This window comes from Acanthaster planci, linkage group LG09 (assembly GCF_054643075.1).
Source record: "Acanthaster planci isolate LZ-2023a linkage group LG09, COTS_SCS, whole genome shotgun sequence".
NCBI lineage: Eukaryota > Metazoa > Echinodermata > Asteroidea > Valvatida > Acanthasteridae > Acanthaster > Acanthaster planci.
The window spans coordinates 1,390,859-1,409,699 of record NC_141785.1 but is presented as its reverse complement, the minus strand read 5'-3'; the positions used below and the strand labels follow the sequence as shown (position 1 = coordinate 1,409,699).

The window sequence follows — 18,841 nt, the reverse complement described above, 5'->3', positions numbered from 1 at the left end:
AGCAGTTGGTTGACTGTTGGTGGAAGTGACTGGTGGTAAGGCGCCTGTCAAGCTCCCGAACATCTCGAGTGAAGTGGTGACCATCTGGCGTAATATGAAAGTTGCCGCACTGTCATGTATCACAGCTGTCTGCGAGGCACCTTCAGGCCAAGGAGGAGTGGTGACCTTAGAACATAAAGTTCACTATGGACAAGAAATACCGGATGAAGACTTATCTGGGGCAGCTTTGTCCTCAGCTGAAGGGAAAGCTGTGGAGGAACTGCACCTCGACAGTACTGCACGAGATACCCCTTGTTGATTCAAGCCCTTTTCGGTTGCCTTATCGACAAATTCCACCCTCCCAATTCCAAGAGGTGCGGGAACACATCAAAGTGTTGAAGACCAATGGCATTATAAGACAAGTCAGAGCCCATTTGCCTCACCGATAGTTATAGTGCAAAAAAAGGATGGTCGCATACGTCTCTGTGTTGATTACCGACAGCTGAATGCAAGAACTGTGATGCTCATCCCCTTCCCTGAATAGATGAATCCCTTGATGAACTGGGTAACGCTAAGTACTTCTTCTGCCTAGACTTCACCTCAGGCTACCTACAGGTGCAGATGGCAGAGCAAGACCGCCAGAAGATAGCTTCCACCACTCCGATGGGGCTCTCGAATACACACGCATGCCGTTCGGTTTGACTAATGCACCGGCGAACTTCCAACGGTTGATGACCATGGTCTTTGGCGACCTCAACTACTCTCAAGTCCTGATTTACTTGCATGACATTGTGGTCTTCAGCACCACCGTTGAGGAACACTTGGAAAGGGTGTTCGCGAGGCTCAGGGAACATGGTTTAAAGCTCAAGCCCTCTAAGTGCCATTTGTTCCAGACGGAGGTCGGTTACCTTGGGCACGTAATATCCGAGAAGGGAATTTTGACCGATCCAGCAAAGCTTGAGGCAGTCAAGCAATGGTCATCCCCTACGAACAAGAAGGATGTCCAGTCTTTCTTGGGCTTCACTGGATACTATAGGAGATTTATCAGGAGTTGTTTGGGTTGATAGGTGGAAAGAGAGGTGTTAGAGATGGGCCATTCGTATGGAGTGCAGATTGCCAGGCTGCATTCAAAACACTCATTGAGAAGGTGACGACGGCACCCATCCTTGCTTTCGCCGACTACCAACAGCCGTTCTCTGTTCAGACCAATGCTTCAAGTGATGGCCTCGGAGCCGTGTTGGTGCAGAAAGAAGATGGCAAAGAAAGGGTGATTGCCTGCGCTAGTTGGACCCTAACTGCGGCAGAGTCGAAATATCCAGCCCACAAGCTGGAATTTCGGGCACTTCATTGGGCAGTGACGGTGAAATTCCGAGAGTATTTGTATGGGCAGAAGGTAACGGCTATTATGGATAACAATCCGTTGATCTACGTCATGAAAAAGGCCAAGCTTGATGTTCATAGCCAGCGGTGGGTCAGCAACCTCTCCGTGTTCGACCTGGACATTGTGTATGGGTCGGGGAGAGCTAACGCCAATGCTGATGGTCTGTCGAGAGAGGTTAACCAGATCCTTGATGGGACGAATCAGAGAATGTCGGTCCCTAGAGAAGCTTCAGGTGACTCTGTAATGAGTGCCAATCTCACTGGAGATACCAAAGTGACGGGTTCCGCCTATCCTGTTTCACAGCAAGCTCCGCGAGATGAGTCTGGCATCGATGGTGTGATAGAGATTCATCAGATTGTCAAAAACGACGGATGCGACACAACTTGGACATCCAGCTCTGATCATCAGCCCCTGGTTGCTACCAGTAATGACAGCAATACTTCGTCAGGAGAGGGGATTGTTGATGGGAGTAACGGAGATGCTCAGCACATCGGAACAAGTCTTATGCAGACAAGGGGTACTAGCCTGGTAGAAATGCAACAAGATGACCCAGCTATTCGCCGTGTGGTAGCGTTGAGACTAACCCAGCGGACCAGTTTGAGTGGAAGGCGTGCAGCAAAGGAGTCTGGTGTAGTCAGGAGGCTATTGCGTGCTTACTTGTCTATCAGAAGAAGGGCACCAAGGGTGATAAACGGCACTTTGTGTTAGTCCTGCCCTGGCTGATGAGGAAACAAGTTCTCAAGCACCTCCATGATTCGATGGGACACCTTGGCTTTGAGAAGGTTTTCCAACATGCCAAAGACCGTTATTTCTGGCCCGGCATGCACATAGAAGTCAAGGCTTACATCCAGAAGTGTAAGAGGTGTACCCTGAGGAAGACGCCGGATACAAGGAAACAGGCCACCCTGGAAAGCATCCGGATAACTCGCCCACTTGAACTTGTCTGTATTGACTTCCTGTCCCTGGAGAGGTCAAAAGGAGGATGTGAGCACATCTTGGTGTTCACAGATCACTTCAGTCGCTACGCACAGGCTTATCCCACGAAAGATGAGAGGGCAGTGACGGTAGCACATGTCCTTTGGGAGAAGTTTATGGTTCATTATGGTATCCCAGAGAGATTACATTCAGACCAAGGGAGGTGTTTCGAATCCTGTGTTATCCAAGAGTTGTGGAGCTTGCTCAGGGTGAAGAAGACAAGGACTACACCTTACCACCCTCAGGGAAATGGCATGACCGACAGGTTCAATCGAACTCTGCTGTCGATATTGGGAACTCTGGAACCAAGTCAGAAGGCCAATTGGGCAATCCATGTGGGTGCACTCACACACGCATACAACTGCAGCAGACACGAGTCCACCGGACACTCCCCGTTTCATCTAATGTTCTTGAGAAAACCAAAGGTACCTGTTGACCTGCTTTGTCCAGCTACAGCAACAGACCCAGAGCACTCTACGCCCAGTCCTGACCCCTCAACATACGTCCAGCAACTCTGACAGCATATGCGCTAGGTCTTTCTGGAGGTACAGCAGACAGCGGAGAAGTCAAGGGCCAGACAGAAAGCAGGGTATGACAAGACAGTGCGTGAAAGCGTCTTACAACCAGGAGACAGAGTCCTTGTGGCCAACAAGTCAGAGTGAGGGAAGTCAAAGTTAAAGGACCGGTGGAAAGCTGTCCTGCATGTAGTGGTACAGAAATTGCAGGGCATTCCGTCTTATATTGTGCTGAGAGTGGGCACCCCGGTTGTGAGAACCCTGCACCGCAACATGCTAATATTGTGTCCGTTCGATGTGACCCCCTTCGAAGATTCAGCTTCTGGACAAGATGAGACTGACACGCCGGTAGGCGTACCTGTAGTCCCACCACCAGATGGCTTCAAGGATTCCGAGATGGGCCACAGCTCATCAGGGGATGCAGACTTCGAGAAGAATTTGCTGGAGGAAGCTCAAGACTCCTCTGACAGCCTGGCAGTTTCATCCAGGAGACGTGCGACTTTCCGAGGCCATGCACGATCCAAGGTCACCAACAGCAGTGCAGGGGATTCTTCTTCAGAGGACAAACAACTCACACGCCCTTGACGGAGACAAATTAAGCCCCCTGATTGGTTTGGCGATTGGTTGTGGGAACCCTTAAGCTCTCTCATTGTTGAGGACAACAATGCATTTTAAATGGTGGAGAGTGTAAGGAGGATGATTGTAATATTCTACATGTACAATAACTTTAGTTCCCTTCCCCTGGAAAATTATTTTCTTTTTGAAGTTAGACCCCTCCCTGGTAAGGTAACATCATTCTTACAGTAATTAGACCCTTGAACAAAGAGCCCCTTTGATTCAGCACCATGTGCTCAGCATTCCTTCTAGACCCACTCAGATTGCAGACTGGCAGTGAAGAGCACACCACATTTTTATGAGTTCTCTGCCTCTCGCTTAGTCTGCCATTTTATTCGGTTGTCAAAGCTGTTGTGTTTATTGTTTTGCAACCCTCTTATATGCTGTGTTGGCTTTCTGTTTCTTTAGTTTTGCTTTTGGTTAGGTTTTTGTTTTTGTTGAAATTCATTCATTTTTTTGCTTGTATTTGCTTGACTTTAAATTTTGTTGAATCTACGCTCCTATTTCTTTTGACCAGCAAAGTTTCATTAGCATCTATTTTTTTAGTTTGACGGGATTTAATTGAGTGCATTTTTTTAAGATCAAAGTTAATCTAGTCCCATTCTGCCCAGACAATTCCTTTTTTATCGTTGTTTGGATTCTGTTGAGCATTGCCCCTAAGCAATAAACTTTGGAATTTCATTTTTTTTTTGGTTTTGTTTCCTCCTTTCTATAAAATTTGCGATCGTTTGCCTCCACCTAATTTTCCTTGCGACTGCTCCCTACCCGATCAAATTTGAAGTTTTTTTAGCGAGTTCCCCCAATTCTTATTTTTTTTGTTTATTCAGACTTAGTTTAGGGTGCCATTTTTCCGTGCTACAATTGCATCAATGAAAATGGGATCAGGAAACAGGCTATGGCCATGTGAGCAAATTCCTTAAACACGTGCTTGAGCCTGAGCTCAGGGCATTTCCTAAACAAGCGGATTAGGCTTAGTCGTCGGTTTTGCTGATTCCAGCCATTTAATGCAGCATTCCAAATTGCATTCAAGACTCTGACTGCAGCGAAACCACAAACCAAGCCTAACCCATTCGTTTTGAAATGCACTGAAGTCCCATGCCTGTCACATTCTGGCTACGAAGTACATGTACATAAAGTATGTGCAGACAGATTCCGGTGAACTTGCCTTGCTCTAGACTCTTTACACTTTAAGTATTTATTTTCTGATGAATTTGAGGACTTTTTCCAGTGTTTTTTAACTGCATTTTTCAAAAATTAAAAAAAAAATCCAGGCGGCCTCCGAAAAGGAAGTGTGCAGGGACGATAAACATTTCATTTTTACTTTGCCTTATTTAAACTACTGAAGACTGGCACTGTCTCAAGTGGAACTAAATAAATTGTTCAATTATGTGAAGCAACTGAACAGTGCAACCAGAAAATAATGAACAAAATGAAAGCTTGACTCATAAGTGGCCCAAAATATCAGGTTCAATTTAATGGCAAGATACATAAAAACCAAAGAAAGGTTTCATTTTTGAAAGGGGTTGAAACAAAACGACAAAAAAAATGTGAGCACCGTTCTTTTACAAAATGAAATGGAAAGGAGATTCTTATAAAAGTTTGCATCCCAAACATGTCCATGTAATTAAGCCTTAAGTAACTTTTTCAGTTTATTTGTATGATTGAAGTAAAGTTGCAGCTGTCAATCTTGCATCGTTACGTCTGTTGGTAAGGTCACTTGTCTATTGAACAGAAGTTTTGCAACTTGCATTGGACGTGGTTTGGCACAAGTGAACCTCTCTACAACCTCTTTTATTTTGATTGGTACATCACAGCAGACATGAGTTGGGCAAGCCCATTCAAGCGATGTTCAGTCATTGTAGTTCTGTAATGCAATCAAGAATCATTGTGATAATATTTGCCTTCTAAAAAAGTGTTATTTTCAGTGATGAAGTGAGTAGCAAAGACCCTCTACCTTGTAGACCCTAAATGTTTTCAGCCACTGCAAGCTACTTATACTACCCTCACAAATGCAACCAGTGACCAGAAAAGTTGCTGCAATCCACATTATCACTCCTACATTGGGAAATGCTGCAAAATCCATCACTTTGAGAGTAGCTGGAACTGAGCCTGGAAGGTCTGTTTGATTCCTCCAGTCGACCTGCCATGATAAGATCCGGGTGACTGTTATGTACATATATACACACTTCCTTCAAATTTAACCCAACTGGGAAATCTTTAAAGTCTTACATTGTGTAGTCAAACAATCATGCAAATCCTTAAGATTGTAGCCTCACCCGCCACATATGCAGTTTCTTTCTGAATCAGTATATCCGAATGATAGAATTCCAAGTCCACCAACGTGGTGTCATGTGTTGTGAGAAAAGCTGGTACCAACTGATGCCTTGAGAGCCTGCTGTTGCAGTGCTGAGAAGCTACGGAAACCCTTACCAAACTGGACTGCTGTTATAGCAGTTCGACAGCATTGCAATGGCATTCTGACAGTATGTAACTGCTATTGTAGCATTCACGTAGCATGCAAAGGATTGAATGAATCATGGACTGTTATGATCAACAGTCCAAATAGCATTCCCGCTAGCATTTACAAGCCACCACAGCATTCAAGAACAGCTTTGTTTATATAAAGTCAGAAGGAATGCCATAATTAGAAGTGTGCTACCCAGACTCCATGCAGTGGACATTCAACTGCTTCATTGCATGGACTCTAGCTGCATCAACTGCTGACCTTGCAGATCGAGTCCTGTGTGTATAGTTGGTGGGAAATTTGAATTCAGTAAGTTGGCAGTTACACCATGAAGCAAGGCAGACATGTTGGTAGATGGCAGGTTTGCGAGGTTGTTTCACTACAGAATCCAAGAAAGAATCTAGTTATCTAGTTTATAACCCTCCAAGGGTGTTTGCAATATGGAGCAGAAGCAGAAGTTTGCATGTGAAATATGCATCTTGTCTGAGAGACTTACAGTTGTAAGGTATATGACTTTTTATCCAGACTTCAGTTACTGAAAAGATTTCACTATTTCCCCACCTGAAGTCAGCTTACTCAAGAGTATGTCAGTTTAGAAGTAGTACATCATGTACATCTTTGTATGCAATTAAAGCATTGGTAGCGGTAGATAGAGTGGTCCCCCGGCAACTGGCATAGGTTCCTTCAATTTTTTTTTCAAGCTTCAGATTTATGTATGTGGGTTATCCTTTGCAATCATGACCCAAAACTATTTTAATTGTTGGGTCATGTCAAACATATAGACACACATGTAGGTATCCACGTAACCATGACCTTCTTGCCATTTGTATTCTTTAGTCTTTTTTTGAATTTGGGATTGATTGGTTTATGTGACTGGTAAATCCAAAGCTCCAAAAAGAGGAGTACAAATGGTGAGGTTACTGGGACTAAAGTACAAGCATGATTAATTTCAAATCTGGCAACTGTAAAAAAATCCAAGTACAATTATTCTTTTTCTAATGTGACAGGTCATTTACACATAGCCCTTGCGCAGCGCCCTCGTTTGATAGCTAAGCTTGTTCAACATTAGTTTATTGCCAGCTCTTTGTTCAGTGAGTCATTCACCCCACAGCGCTGGTACAGACAACACCACAGTAGTCAAAGATCTACCTCATGTTAGTTGCTGGCCGAAGTTTCATTAATAGCCTTTACACCTCGTGTTAGCTCTAGATTGACTGGGCTAGGGTAAGTCCATTTTGTTCTGATGTAGTGGTTTCTAGATTTTTACACTTTTGTATTTTCAGAAGGTTATTGTGGTTTTTCAGAGTTAGTTGAAGCTCAATTACATGTATTACCTTTGTTAAGTGTATTTTCGATAGACTTAAGACAAGTGTATCTTTGTTATGATAAGTGTGTTCTTTACTCTCAGCAATTCAGAAAGTTTAGTGTATAAATTCTTAGTTTCTTTGTTCTGCATTAGTGTCCATAGACAGTGCAGTGTATCAGAGCATAGAGCCACAGTGCAGCCCTTAATCCCTTAGTTTGCTGCATATATAATGAGATGCACACATTTTCTTGGAAGTTGCCCATGCCTTAGTACAGGGAGACAGGATGTGAGCCACAAGGTTCATTGCCCTCTAGAGACTTCACCGACCACATTGTTTATTGGTGTGTGTACAATGGAGGTATAATGCCACTACACTGCAATTGCTTTAGTAGACTTGCATACTAGCCCCTAAGGTTCTGCTAATACTAGATGGTGGTGCAGACATGTGTTCTTATTATTATAAAATTATGTATTCTTTTTCTTTGAGTTTAATAATATGCTAGTACAGTATCACCGTTGCTTTGACTTGTTTAGATAAGTTATATCCTAAGTCAGTTCTTCATGTATCCTTAGGTTATAGTTATAATGCTGAGTGGACAGATTTAAGTTTGTGGCTTAGACAGTGGAAGTTGTTGCACTTTTCGAAGTTAATTCCTTTCTTGACTGCGAGTTAAAGCATACGCATGCCTTGTATTTTTAGACTGAAATGTAACTCTACTTAATTCTAGATTGGTGAACTGCACGACTTCATTTTCTGTTCTTTGATGATTTAGAATATTTTGCAGTTATAATAACTTTCTTCGTAATTTACATTGTTTAATTGGAATTCTCCAAGGCATTGTATTTACATGGAAATTACTTATTGTATCTTTCCAGGGGTTTTTCTTGTGGCGACACCATAATAAAGAACTTGAGTGAGATAATGCACACTATCCGTGTCGATCGCATCTTCTCACTGTTACATTTGGCGTCGTAGACAGGATGGTGTGCTCAACGCTACAGCCCCTAGCCCAGTGAGGTGAGCTACGAGTTTCAGCTTCTCTGGTTGACGAGCCGAGCTATAACTGAGGCAGCAAGTTCACTGGAGGAAGATGGAGTTGGAGGACCTGCGTAAGGAGCTGGAGGCCGTGAAGGCAGCACTGCAGGCCCACGAGAATAGTGCAGTTGGCAGTTCATCCACCCCGTCATCAACCCCATCATCCACCGCGCCCAAGCAGATCTATGTCGTCTCAGGACGAAGATTGGAGCGTTTCCGGAATGCCCCAGAGAAGTCCGGAGACCCGTCCATCCGGGAGTGGGTGAGCGATGTCAGGGGACAACTGGCATCCAGGCAGCTGACCACTGAAGAGGGTGCTTCGTTCATCCTCGACCACCTTGCTGGGAAGGCCCGTCAGGAGGTACTAGGGAGAGGAGACGAGGTGGCAGCCAAACCCGAGGAAATCTTCAGGGTACTACTAAAGGTCTTTGGGGATGGCGACACACTCCCACAGTTGCAGCAGAAATTTTTCTCATACCGCCAGGGACCACAGGAAGACCTACTCACTTGTTCGCTTGAGCTGGTGGAGCTCTTCACCAGGATGGCGAAACTAGATGAGGCTTGTGAGGCGTCTAGAGAAAGGACACTCAAGGGCCGACTTGTAGAGGCAGTTCGCGATGAGGACCTACAGCGGGAGCTACACAGGCTCAATATGAAAGCCCCCACCCTGTCCTCCTTTGATGTCAGGGATCGCGCTATCGAGTGGCTGGGTCGGAGACAAGGAAATCCCCGGAAGGAGGCTGCAGTGCAGGAAGTAAAGGCTGCAGATAGTACAAGTGATATGAAGGCTTTACTCGAGAAGCAGGGGCAATAGCTGCAGCACAAACAGCAGCAAATAGATGCCCTCATCAAGGCCCTCAGTGAGAGACCACAGGGATGGAGTCAGCCGCAACCCCGCAGGTGTTACACTTGTCAGTCAACAGGGCATTTGAAGCTTAACTGCCCTCACCGCCCACGTGGTAATGGATCTCCTTCAGAGCAAGCCCAACGAAGTATGTCCAATCCCCGTGCTCAACAGTTTACTCCAGAGCAGTCCATTCCCCAGCAGTCTACCCAGCCGCAGTTTGTTCCCCAGCATCCTTCCTCCCAACATCCATTAAACTAGGTCAGCCTGCCATTGTGAGCCAAACGACAGGCCACCAAGTTTTGCAAGACAGAGGCTCGATTATCCAGAAAATAGTAGGGGACTGCCCAGTTGCGCAAGTAAAGCTGGGAGGCACCGAGGTGATATGCCTACTTGACACCGGAGCGGAGGTATCCACACTAACTGAATCCTGCTTTAGAGAGAACTTCTCCACGGAAGAGTTGGTTGATATCCGCGACTTACTCCACATCTCTGGTGCCCAGGGTGCTGCAATCCCCTATCTGGGTTACATTGAGCTGTCACTTCAGGCATTGGGACAAACGTTTGACAAAGTAGGTTTCCTGGTGGTGAAGGACCCAGTTGGCACAGCAGTGTCTGAAAGGAAACAAGAAGTGCCTGGAGTCATTGGCTCAAACATTTTCAGAGACATGAGAGACGCACTGCAAAAGACAATCGGACCCAGATTCCTGCACAGCCTGGAAGACAGTTCCGGTGGAACCGAGTGGGCTAATGTCCTAGCTGTCTACGAGGAGATACGGAGTGCCTCCCATCAATTAGACAAACCCGGGAATGTCCGCATTTCTGGTCAGAAGCCGATTCTAGTACCAGCGATGTCTCTGCATGTTGTACGGTGCTCTGTCAGGCCTAGCAATGATGTCTACCAAGCAATGGTGGAAGAACTTGATGTGCACACGAAGCATCTTCCGAAAGGTCTGATGATTGCACCAACCCTTGTAAGTGTTGATAAGGCCGGCAGAGTCCCCGTTCAAGTTGCTAATTTCAGTGACAGTGACTTGTGCCTTCAGCCGAAGACCCCGGTTGCAGTACTCTCTCGTGCATTCCATGAGTACCCCTGCCCTCGAACAGTCGCATCCGACTGTGAGGTTTCTGCCCATCAAACCCCTGAGAGTGATGATCTTGTATCCTATCTGATGACGCGGTTGACGATCGGTGAGGGCATCAGCGATGAGCAGCGCTGCAGTTTGATTTCTAGATACAGTGATGTCTTCAGCAAAGATGAAGATGACATCGGTTTCTGCAATAAGATAGAGCATCGGATCATCACTACTGATGGCATACCTGTCAAGGTGCCCACAGACGTATTCCCCCACACTTATGGCCAGAAGTTAGAGACCACATTCAGGCGTCCCTAGACCGTGGCATCATACGAGAGTCTTCAAGCCCATATGCCTCACCAGTTGTCCTTGTCCGTAAAAGCAATGGGAAACTCAGAATGTGCGTTGACTACAGGGCCCTGAATGCAAAGACACACAGGGACGCGTATCCCCTTCCAAGAATCGATGAAGCACTCAACGCACTGAATGGGGCCAAGTATTTCTGCAGCCTCGACCTTGCCCATGGGTTCTACTAAATCCCCATCGAAAACAGAGACATCGAGAAGACCGCCTTCCGTGTTGGTGTAGGTGGCTTATACGAGTTCACACGAATGCCGTTTGGGCTCTGCAATGCACCTGCCACCTTCATGCGTCTCATGGACAAGGCCTTTGGAGATAAGAATATCCAGTCCTTGATTGTCTACCTCAATGACATTCTTGTGTTTGGCAAGACGTTCAACGAGACACTTGAGCGACTCCAGATGGTGCTTGATCGCCTCCGTCAATTCAACCTGATGGTGAAACCAGAAAAGTGTCACTGGTTTGCCAACAAGCTGAAGTGTTTAGGCCATGAAGTATCGGCGGATGGAATTGCACCAGATCCAGAGAAGATACGTGCTGTAGCTGAGTGGAAGAGACCAACCAACGAGGGTGAGCTAAGAAGCTTTTTAGGCCTTGCTAGCTACTACCGGCGCTTTGTTCAAGGTTTTGCCAAAGTCGCCGCCCCACTTCATGCACTGCTTGGTGGTCCAAAGAAGAAGAAGGGCAAAAGAGTCGTCCCATCAGAGCTTCAACTTCCCGAATCATGGAATGAAGCCTGCAAAGTCTCCTTCAATGAGTTGAAGTCACTCCTAACGTCAGCTCCTCTTCTTGGCTATCCTGACTTCAAACGTCCATTCATCCTGGAAGTTGATGCGAGTCATCTTGGTCTTGGTGCTGTTCTGTCCCAGGAACAGGACACTGGTCGTGTAGTTCTTGGATATGCCAGCAGAGGTCTCCGTGGGAGCGAGCGCAACATGAACAACTACAGCAGCATGAAGTTGGAGCTTTTGGCACTGCGGTGGGCAATAACCGTAAAATTCCGTGACATTCTGCTGGGAGCCGACTTTGTTGTCTACACGGACAACAACCCCTTGAGCTACCTCCACTCCAATTCCAAACTGGGTACAGTTGAGAGGAGATGGGCCGCCGAATTAGCACAATTCCGGTTCAGCATCAAGTATAAACCCGGGCGAACAACAGCAATGCTGATTCTTTGAGCAGAAAGAGAGAGCACGGTGACGAACCAAAATCAGTACGGTTTGAAGAGACCACAGCTACTGCTGCCATCAGGGAAACCAGTGCTACCAGCATCCCTGTGAATGTAAGACAGCGCATCAGGAGTACCCTACAAGAAGCTGGCTTAAATGAGGTTCGTGCCAAGCCAGCTGTGACAGTTCCCATGGCAACAGCAACACTACCGTCTCTGTCACCAGAATATCTAATCGCACTTCAAAAGAGTGATGACTTCCTTGGACCACTTTGGCTTTTATGGGAGGGACAGAGTAGTCCACGACCTGACCAGATTATGAGAGAGGCCAAAGAAGTCCACAAGCTGTTGAAATTCTGGGATGCTTTGGAGGTGAAAGATGGTGTCCTTTACAAGAGGAGGACAGATGCTGGAGAAATGTGCCATCAGCTTCTTCAACCCTTGGCACTGAGAAACAAGGTACTTGTTGCACTGCATGACGAACTTGGGCATCAGGGTGTTGAGAGAACTACAAAGCTAGTACAGAGGCGATGCTATTGGCCAGGGATGACAAGGATAAAATTATGTGTTCTTTTTCTTTGAGTTTAATAAGATGCTAGTACAGTATCACCGTTGCTTTGACTTGTTGAGATAAGTTATATCCTAAGTCAGTTCTTCATGTATCCTTAGGTTATAGTTATAATGCTGAGTGGACAGATTTAAGTTTGTGGCTTAGACAGTGGAAGTTGTTGCACTTTTCGAAGTTAATTCCTTTCTTGACCGCGAGTTAAAGCATACACATGCCTTGTATTTTTAGACTGGAATGTAACTCTACGTAATTCTAGATTGGTGAACTGCACGACTTCATTTTCTGTTCTTTGATGATTTAGAATATTTTGCAGTTATAATAACTTTCTTCGTAATTTACATTGTTTAATTGGAATTCTCCAAGGCATTGTATTTACATGGAAATTACTTATTGTATCTTTCCAGGGGTTTTTCTTGTGGCGACACCATAATAAAGAACTTGTCACACTAAGATCTGTGCAGTGCATGCATTTTGTTCTATACATGTGAGAATTAACATCTTTAATTTCTTTGTCAGCTCCAGCTGATTTGGAGAGTTGTAGGAGTACAATGAAAGAAATCATTCCAAACGCAGTAAAAGTAATTTGTGTGGACAGTGCTCTAAATACCCCATCACAAGTGTTATGACATTTGAATATTTCATACCTTGTCTGCCATCGTCATCATGTTCTGTATGATGAGCATTTTTTATGAGATGACAATAACACGGTTCAGTTGATGGCTGGAGCATCAGAGATAAGCTTTCTTTGAATATTTCCTTGGCAGCCTCGGTCCACATCCCCTCACTTCTCCTTTCATATTACCTACAAACAACGTAATTAAAAGGCCACATCCGTTTTACAAGTGATTAATATTGTTACTGAGGTGTCACGTAATATTATATCAAAGGCAACAACCACTGATACTTACCCACTCCATCAGCACACATCCCTTCCATCATCTTCCATCTTTAAATTGCATGCAACCATTTCAGTCTCAACTGCTGTAGCAAGAGCACCCCCAGAAATCGTTCCCATTACATCAGTGGTCAGAAATTCTTCATGAATGTCAACTGTACCAAAAATATGAAATGTTGAAAAAAGTATTGAAAGAAATATTTAAAAATCACATGCAGGCCAGTGGTTACGAAGTATTTCCTTAGATACATTATTTAGGTTCATGTAAGTCTTTCAGTCAATTAATAATATGTGATTGTTAAATGGACAGACTCTTGCAATGGTGATCCATGAATTATCCATTAGAGTGTACTAATAATTGGCATCTACAAAGTGAAGAACTACTGTAAGCTGTCCTTTGCTTGAGAGGTCAATAGCTTCATTGATCATGATAGTAAAGTACTTAACCTAGTGAACTTCATCGATCAGATGCTTCTTGATGATGTTTCCACATATGGAAGTAACTTCATTCTGAACTACAGAGGCAATTGTAACCGCTAGTATCAATTCGTCGTTTAAACTATTGTTTTTCCCTAATTTTAAGGGATGTCTTTTCCAATCCTCCATACAACAAGGGGTTGGAGCCTTCTGTGTGTGTTTCTTTATCTGTTTTGTTTGGTGAATATTTATTTCAGTGTGAATGCAAGGGGACTGGCATGCAGTGGGCATTCTTTAGTTAGGTGTGGTTCTTTTATGTTTGGTTACTTGAGTGTGTATATGTGTGGGAAATATAAAAGTGCATGTGGGGTGTGATTGAAGTCTCTCTCTCACTAAAGCTCTTGACTTGTCACGCCTGTCCCGCTCTGCTGTGTTGCTACTGACTGCACAAGTTTGGGTGTTTTACCCCACTGCTTTTTGCAACTCGACCTTGGCGATATTAGATGCCATGTAGTGCAGCATTGTAAGCATTGCTCTGCTTGGGCATTCAGGCTCAATGGAAGGTTTGCTGGTTAGCTGGGGACCAGGAGCGGAGGAACTTGCTGCAAAACCGTGAGTTGAATCATTATTGTCACCGATTTATTTCCTTGGTATTCATCCATTAAGTGGACGTATTCTTGTACATGTATTCACATATAGTATTTCAGATTGTTGCGATGTCCGGCTAAATTTTCAACCAGGGTATTATCAGGGGATATATCATGTTGTATTTGAAATTTCAGATAGTATATCTGGGCTTTCAGCATTAAGAGTTTCTTTCCGAGTGGCTGTCCGAGGGGGAACCAGAGGAGGTGCTTCCACGGTCAAGTCTTGACTCCTTGAACTGGATGACCGGTGCACTTGGACCCTTGAATCCGAGGCAGATGGAACATTGAGCTCTGCGGCCAAGTATAGTCCCTACAATTGTGTACAATTGTAAATTATCACAATCGGAGCTTCATGAGTATAATACTTAAAATTAAATGGTGCACAATTGTAATTCATAAATAAGTGGTGCACAAGTGTAAATTATTGGAATTTGTGGTGCACAATTGTAATTCATAAATGAGTAGTGCACAATTGTAAATTATTACAATTGGGGTGCACGAGTATAATACTTAAAATTGAGTGGTGCACCATTGTAATTTATAAATGAGTGGTGCACAAGTGTAAATGACTGGAATTTGTGGTGCACAATTGTAATTCATAAATGAGTAGTGCACAATTGTAAATTATTACAATCGGGGTGCACGAGTATAATACTTAAAATTGAGTGGTGCACAAGTGTAAATTATTGGAATCTGTGGTGCACAATTGTAATTCATAAATAAGTAGTGCACAAGTGTAATTTATTACAATCACTGGTATTTAAAAGTATGAAACAATTAGGTTGTTCACAAGTGATGGAATAGTGCAGTGTATCTTTAAAAAAAGGGATCCAGAAGAAGTATCATATATATAACTTTGTGTAGGAATGAGCTGTCCGTGATATTTGATTTTTAAGAGATGAGGATTGGTTGTCACCGGTGTTGTGTAAATTGCTGCGTAAATGAATAAAAAAAAATAAATGAATTGTAAATAGGTAGACTTTATATAGAAAAGTTTCCGTGCCGATTTATTTGAGCTGATGATACACTAACAGCAATGTAGGAGGCATTCTTAGCATGGAGTTCTAGGTGATGCTTTAATGTATCGTCACCACTTGAAGTAAAATTGAATATACCAAACTTGTTAGCATAACAATGTGGACTAATGTTCATAAGAATTATTACTTAAACGGAGCACTTTATATGCAAATGAGTCATGCCATAAGCAATAACTGGTTAAAACTCCCACTAGCAGACTGACAAGCACATATCAGTGTCTTGAACTGTTCTTTAGTAGTATTGTACATTGGAAGCTTGAAAATTGATTTTGGTTATACCTCTAGCTTTCAGTAGTAGCAGCTCATAGAAGTTGCCACAATTTCGTTGAGATCCCAGGTGATAATGGCCATTATCACGGTGTGCACGTAAAGCCAGACCTTGGCACCCTAAAGTTACTATGATGTCAATAGAAGTCAACACTTTCCTGTTCCTTGTGACTTTGTCCTGCACTTCTTGAAATTTGGTTTTGGCATCTACATGAGGAGTGGTATTCATGACACGATTATTTGAGTTCCATTACAGTTAGATTTCATATATATAATGTGCTGTAATACTATACAAATAAACATGATTCTATCAAAAAACAAGGTAGGGCCTAAATGATAGGATGTGGATTGATAACACATACCATGATAGCATTCATAGGCACCTTTAATAAACTATATGTTCAAAATGATGCAAAGGTTTCATCTCAAAGGTTACACTTTATAAGACCATTTTTACATTAGTGACTCTTGTCATTCATATTGTGTGGACAGAATCTGTTTTCTGCACTCATTTTCCAATAGCTACATCTCCTTGCCAAAGGCTGCATCCAGACAAGATGCAACTCTAACATCGGAACAAACTGCTTTTAAAGCTACATTTAACTACCTGTTGCGTTCTTTGTTTTATCCATCTGTATTCCAGGGAAATCTACTCTGAAATATGCCCTCACATCTTTCCATTCGCAAAATGGTTTAGTCACAAGCTTCCCCTGCTACTTAATGTATTTATTGTACGGAATAAACACACAAAACGTGCAGTAAGCTGCATCTTGAATTCAGCTATACATGAGCACTGGAAATTTGGATAACCATTTTATATTGAATCCTCTCTTTATATTTCCAATTTGGTTGAAAGGAAATTTGAAATCAGAACTTGGTAAGAAGAGACTGGGCATTGCATCAAACCTCTCTTGGTCTTCAATGCCCAATCTCCATTTACACCTAAAAAATTGGCCATGCCATTCAAGGGTTCTCCACTTCCATAAACACCTTTAAAAACCATTTTTGTTGAAGAGCCTTCGTTATCCATTACTGTGGGAGAGCCACCACTGTCTGCTGGTGTGGGAGTGCCAACGTCATCCATTGCTGTGGCAGAGGCAACGTCATCCACTGCTGTGGGAGAGTCATCGTCATCAACTGCTGTGGGAGAGTCATCGTCATCAACTGCTGTGGGAGAGTCATCGTCATCAACTGCTGTGGGAGAGCCATCGTCATCAACTGCTGTGGGAAAGCCATCGTCATCAACTACTGTGGGGGGGTCATCGTCATCCACTGCTGTTGTAGAGTCATTGTCATCCACTGCTGTTGTAGAGTCATTGTCATCCACTGGTACTAGCTCTGGAAACATGAATGGGTATTAAAAGGCTTTTAACCATGGAAGTGTCATAATTTGGAAGCGAAATTTGATGAGAACATTGATTTAGTGATTTGAGATTACTTATTGTTCAAAAACCCTGTGGGTCTACTCTGAAAAAAAAAATACTGAATACCTGTATACGAAATAGGATTTTGAATATTGTAGTTTGTCTGCAATCACCATGCTCTTGATTACTGCCTAACTCACTTTTATTATTAACGATAACTGTCTCTCTCAAGAAACTTTGCTGTTCCCTATATTATCCGTGACATTGCTTAGGTTATCGGCTGTAACATCCTATCCAACTCTCCTGGCTGATTTTCTGTAACCGGAGTGTTCATATACTTTACCAGTGGGTCCTTGTCTTCCTGTTTTTAAGAATGAGTCCAACTGGTTAATGTATCAACTGTATCAAGTTGGTTCCATGTACCATCATCAATCAGTGAGAGATGGGGGATGGGGACATTTTATCATCACCCTTTCTGTTCAACGCACACATTTAGGCCTAATTCTTACTTCAAGCGGAATTAACCTGAAAAACAGACTGAAATGCTGAAATCAACACATTTGATTGGTTTTTGTATGTACGCCTACACCACTTCAATCCAGACACATTTTCTTACTCTCTACAAGTTTCAACTGTTCCAGTCCAGGTTTCAGAAACTTAATTGTACAGGCTGAGTCATTTGTGTCTGGAGAGGGTGGTGGCTCAACTTAACCCAATTTTTATGATGGTGTGTGATATCTTAAACATATACAAATAGATAATACCTTCATATTGCTTTGACAGGAAAAAATGTAAACCTATTTCCATCTGTTTTTCTGAAGAGGACTCTTGGGGCGTCCCAGCTTGGTTCCACAGTCAAATCATCACCGATCTCAGGAAGTGACAGGAGCCGGGAAAAATCAATATTTGCCGATCTGGAGTTTTTGCAATCATTAGGAACAGGTTCACATGCAAATGTTGTTTATATTATTAATAATCGTATTTGACAAAAAGCTAGCACTCTTTGTTTATTGGTCTCACTTTTTGAGAAGGAAATTTAAAGGAAAATTAAATTATGATAAACTGGCATAAAGGGAACCATAGCACATCATAAATCTGGGACAATTATCATCTTCTAGTCAAAAAGAAACTTAATTGAATATGGATCCTACTCCATATACGTAGAGAAATTAGGCCTGCTTATTTCCCCCTTTTACTCCAATTTATACTTTTGAACAATAGCCCAAGAAACATGATATTTAACATCAACTACGACGCTGTATGATACAGATAAAATAGCAAAGTGCTCACAAACCTAAAGTTCTCACCTTTTTCGACAGTGTGGCATTAAGCATCCCCTGGAGCAGCCAAATAGGCATAGACAAATAGATGCTTATTTTGCATGCCCTGCATTAATGTTTTGGCATGTGCCTCGGGGCACGCTGGACATCTGGGAAGCATTGTCTTGGTCACCAAAGTGTGGTTTGCGGAGGTCAATATGTGACCTTTCTAAAGAAAATAAGTGCCTGTTGTCTGTTTTGAATAGGCTGTGCAGTAGTCATAATAAATTTGCATTGAACTTGTAGTTTCTTTTCAATTCCCAAAATTGTATGTGTGCACTTTCTCTCCTCTGTCCCCCCCTTTCTCCCTGTCTTCCTTTTTTTTTCCTCTCTCTCAAATTTTACCCAGGGGCATGTGTCTCTGCAGCCCCCCTCCACCTGATCTGCGGGTGCTTTGGAAAAGTCCCAGTTTATGAACAGTCAAAGTCTTTGAGGTGATGAGTGGGATGGATTTTGCTGTGTACGTTCAAACTGTCCACTGTTTATCACCGACACCTGAGTTAGTTTGAATAGACACACACTAGTAGTAGGGAATAGCCGATTCTGGACCACACGCCCCTTTCACCCCCTTTCACCCACACGCGCCGGGGATTTCCACTTCACTGACC

The 18,841-nt window shown here is 43.4% G+C and overlaps 1 protein-coding gene and 2 pseudogenes across 6 annotated transcripts in view; 2 read left to right on the top strand and 1 right to left on the bottom strand.

Moving 5' to 3' along the window:
• The window catches only part of trim37 (tripartite motif containing 37), a 317,829-nt gene extending 299,330 nt beyond the window's left edge, over positions 1 to 18,499 (top strand). For 5 of the 6 annotated variants that reach the window (XM_087140616.1, XM_087140614.1, XM_087140610.1 and 2 more), the window contains one exon: positions 16,565 to 18,499. In XM_087140616.1, coding sequence (XP_086996742.1) covers positions 16,565 to 16,911 — 347 coding nt within the window. In that variant the 3' untranslated portion in view covers positions 16,912 to 18,499. Of the gene's footprint in view, positions 1 to 8,111; positions 8,168 to 16,564 lie in introns of those variants that run through there. The other variant, XM_087140617.1, reaches the window with a different exon arrangement.
• LOC147798002 (uncharacterized) lies at positions 8,309 to 9,376 on the top strand (annotated as a pseudogene).
• On the bottom strand, positions 12,926 to 16,446 carry LOC147798001 (52 kDa repressor of the inhibitor of the protein kinase-like; annotated as a pseudogene).
• Positions 18,500 to 18,841: the final 342 nt, after the last annotated feature.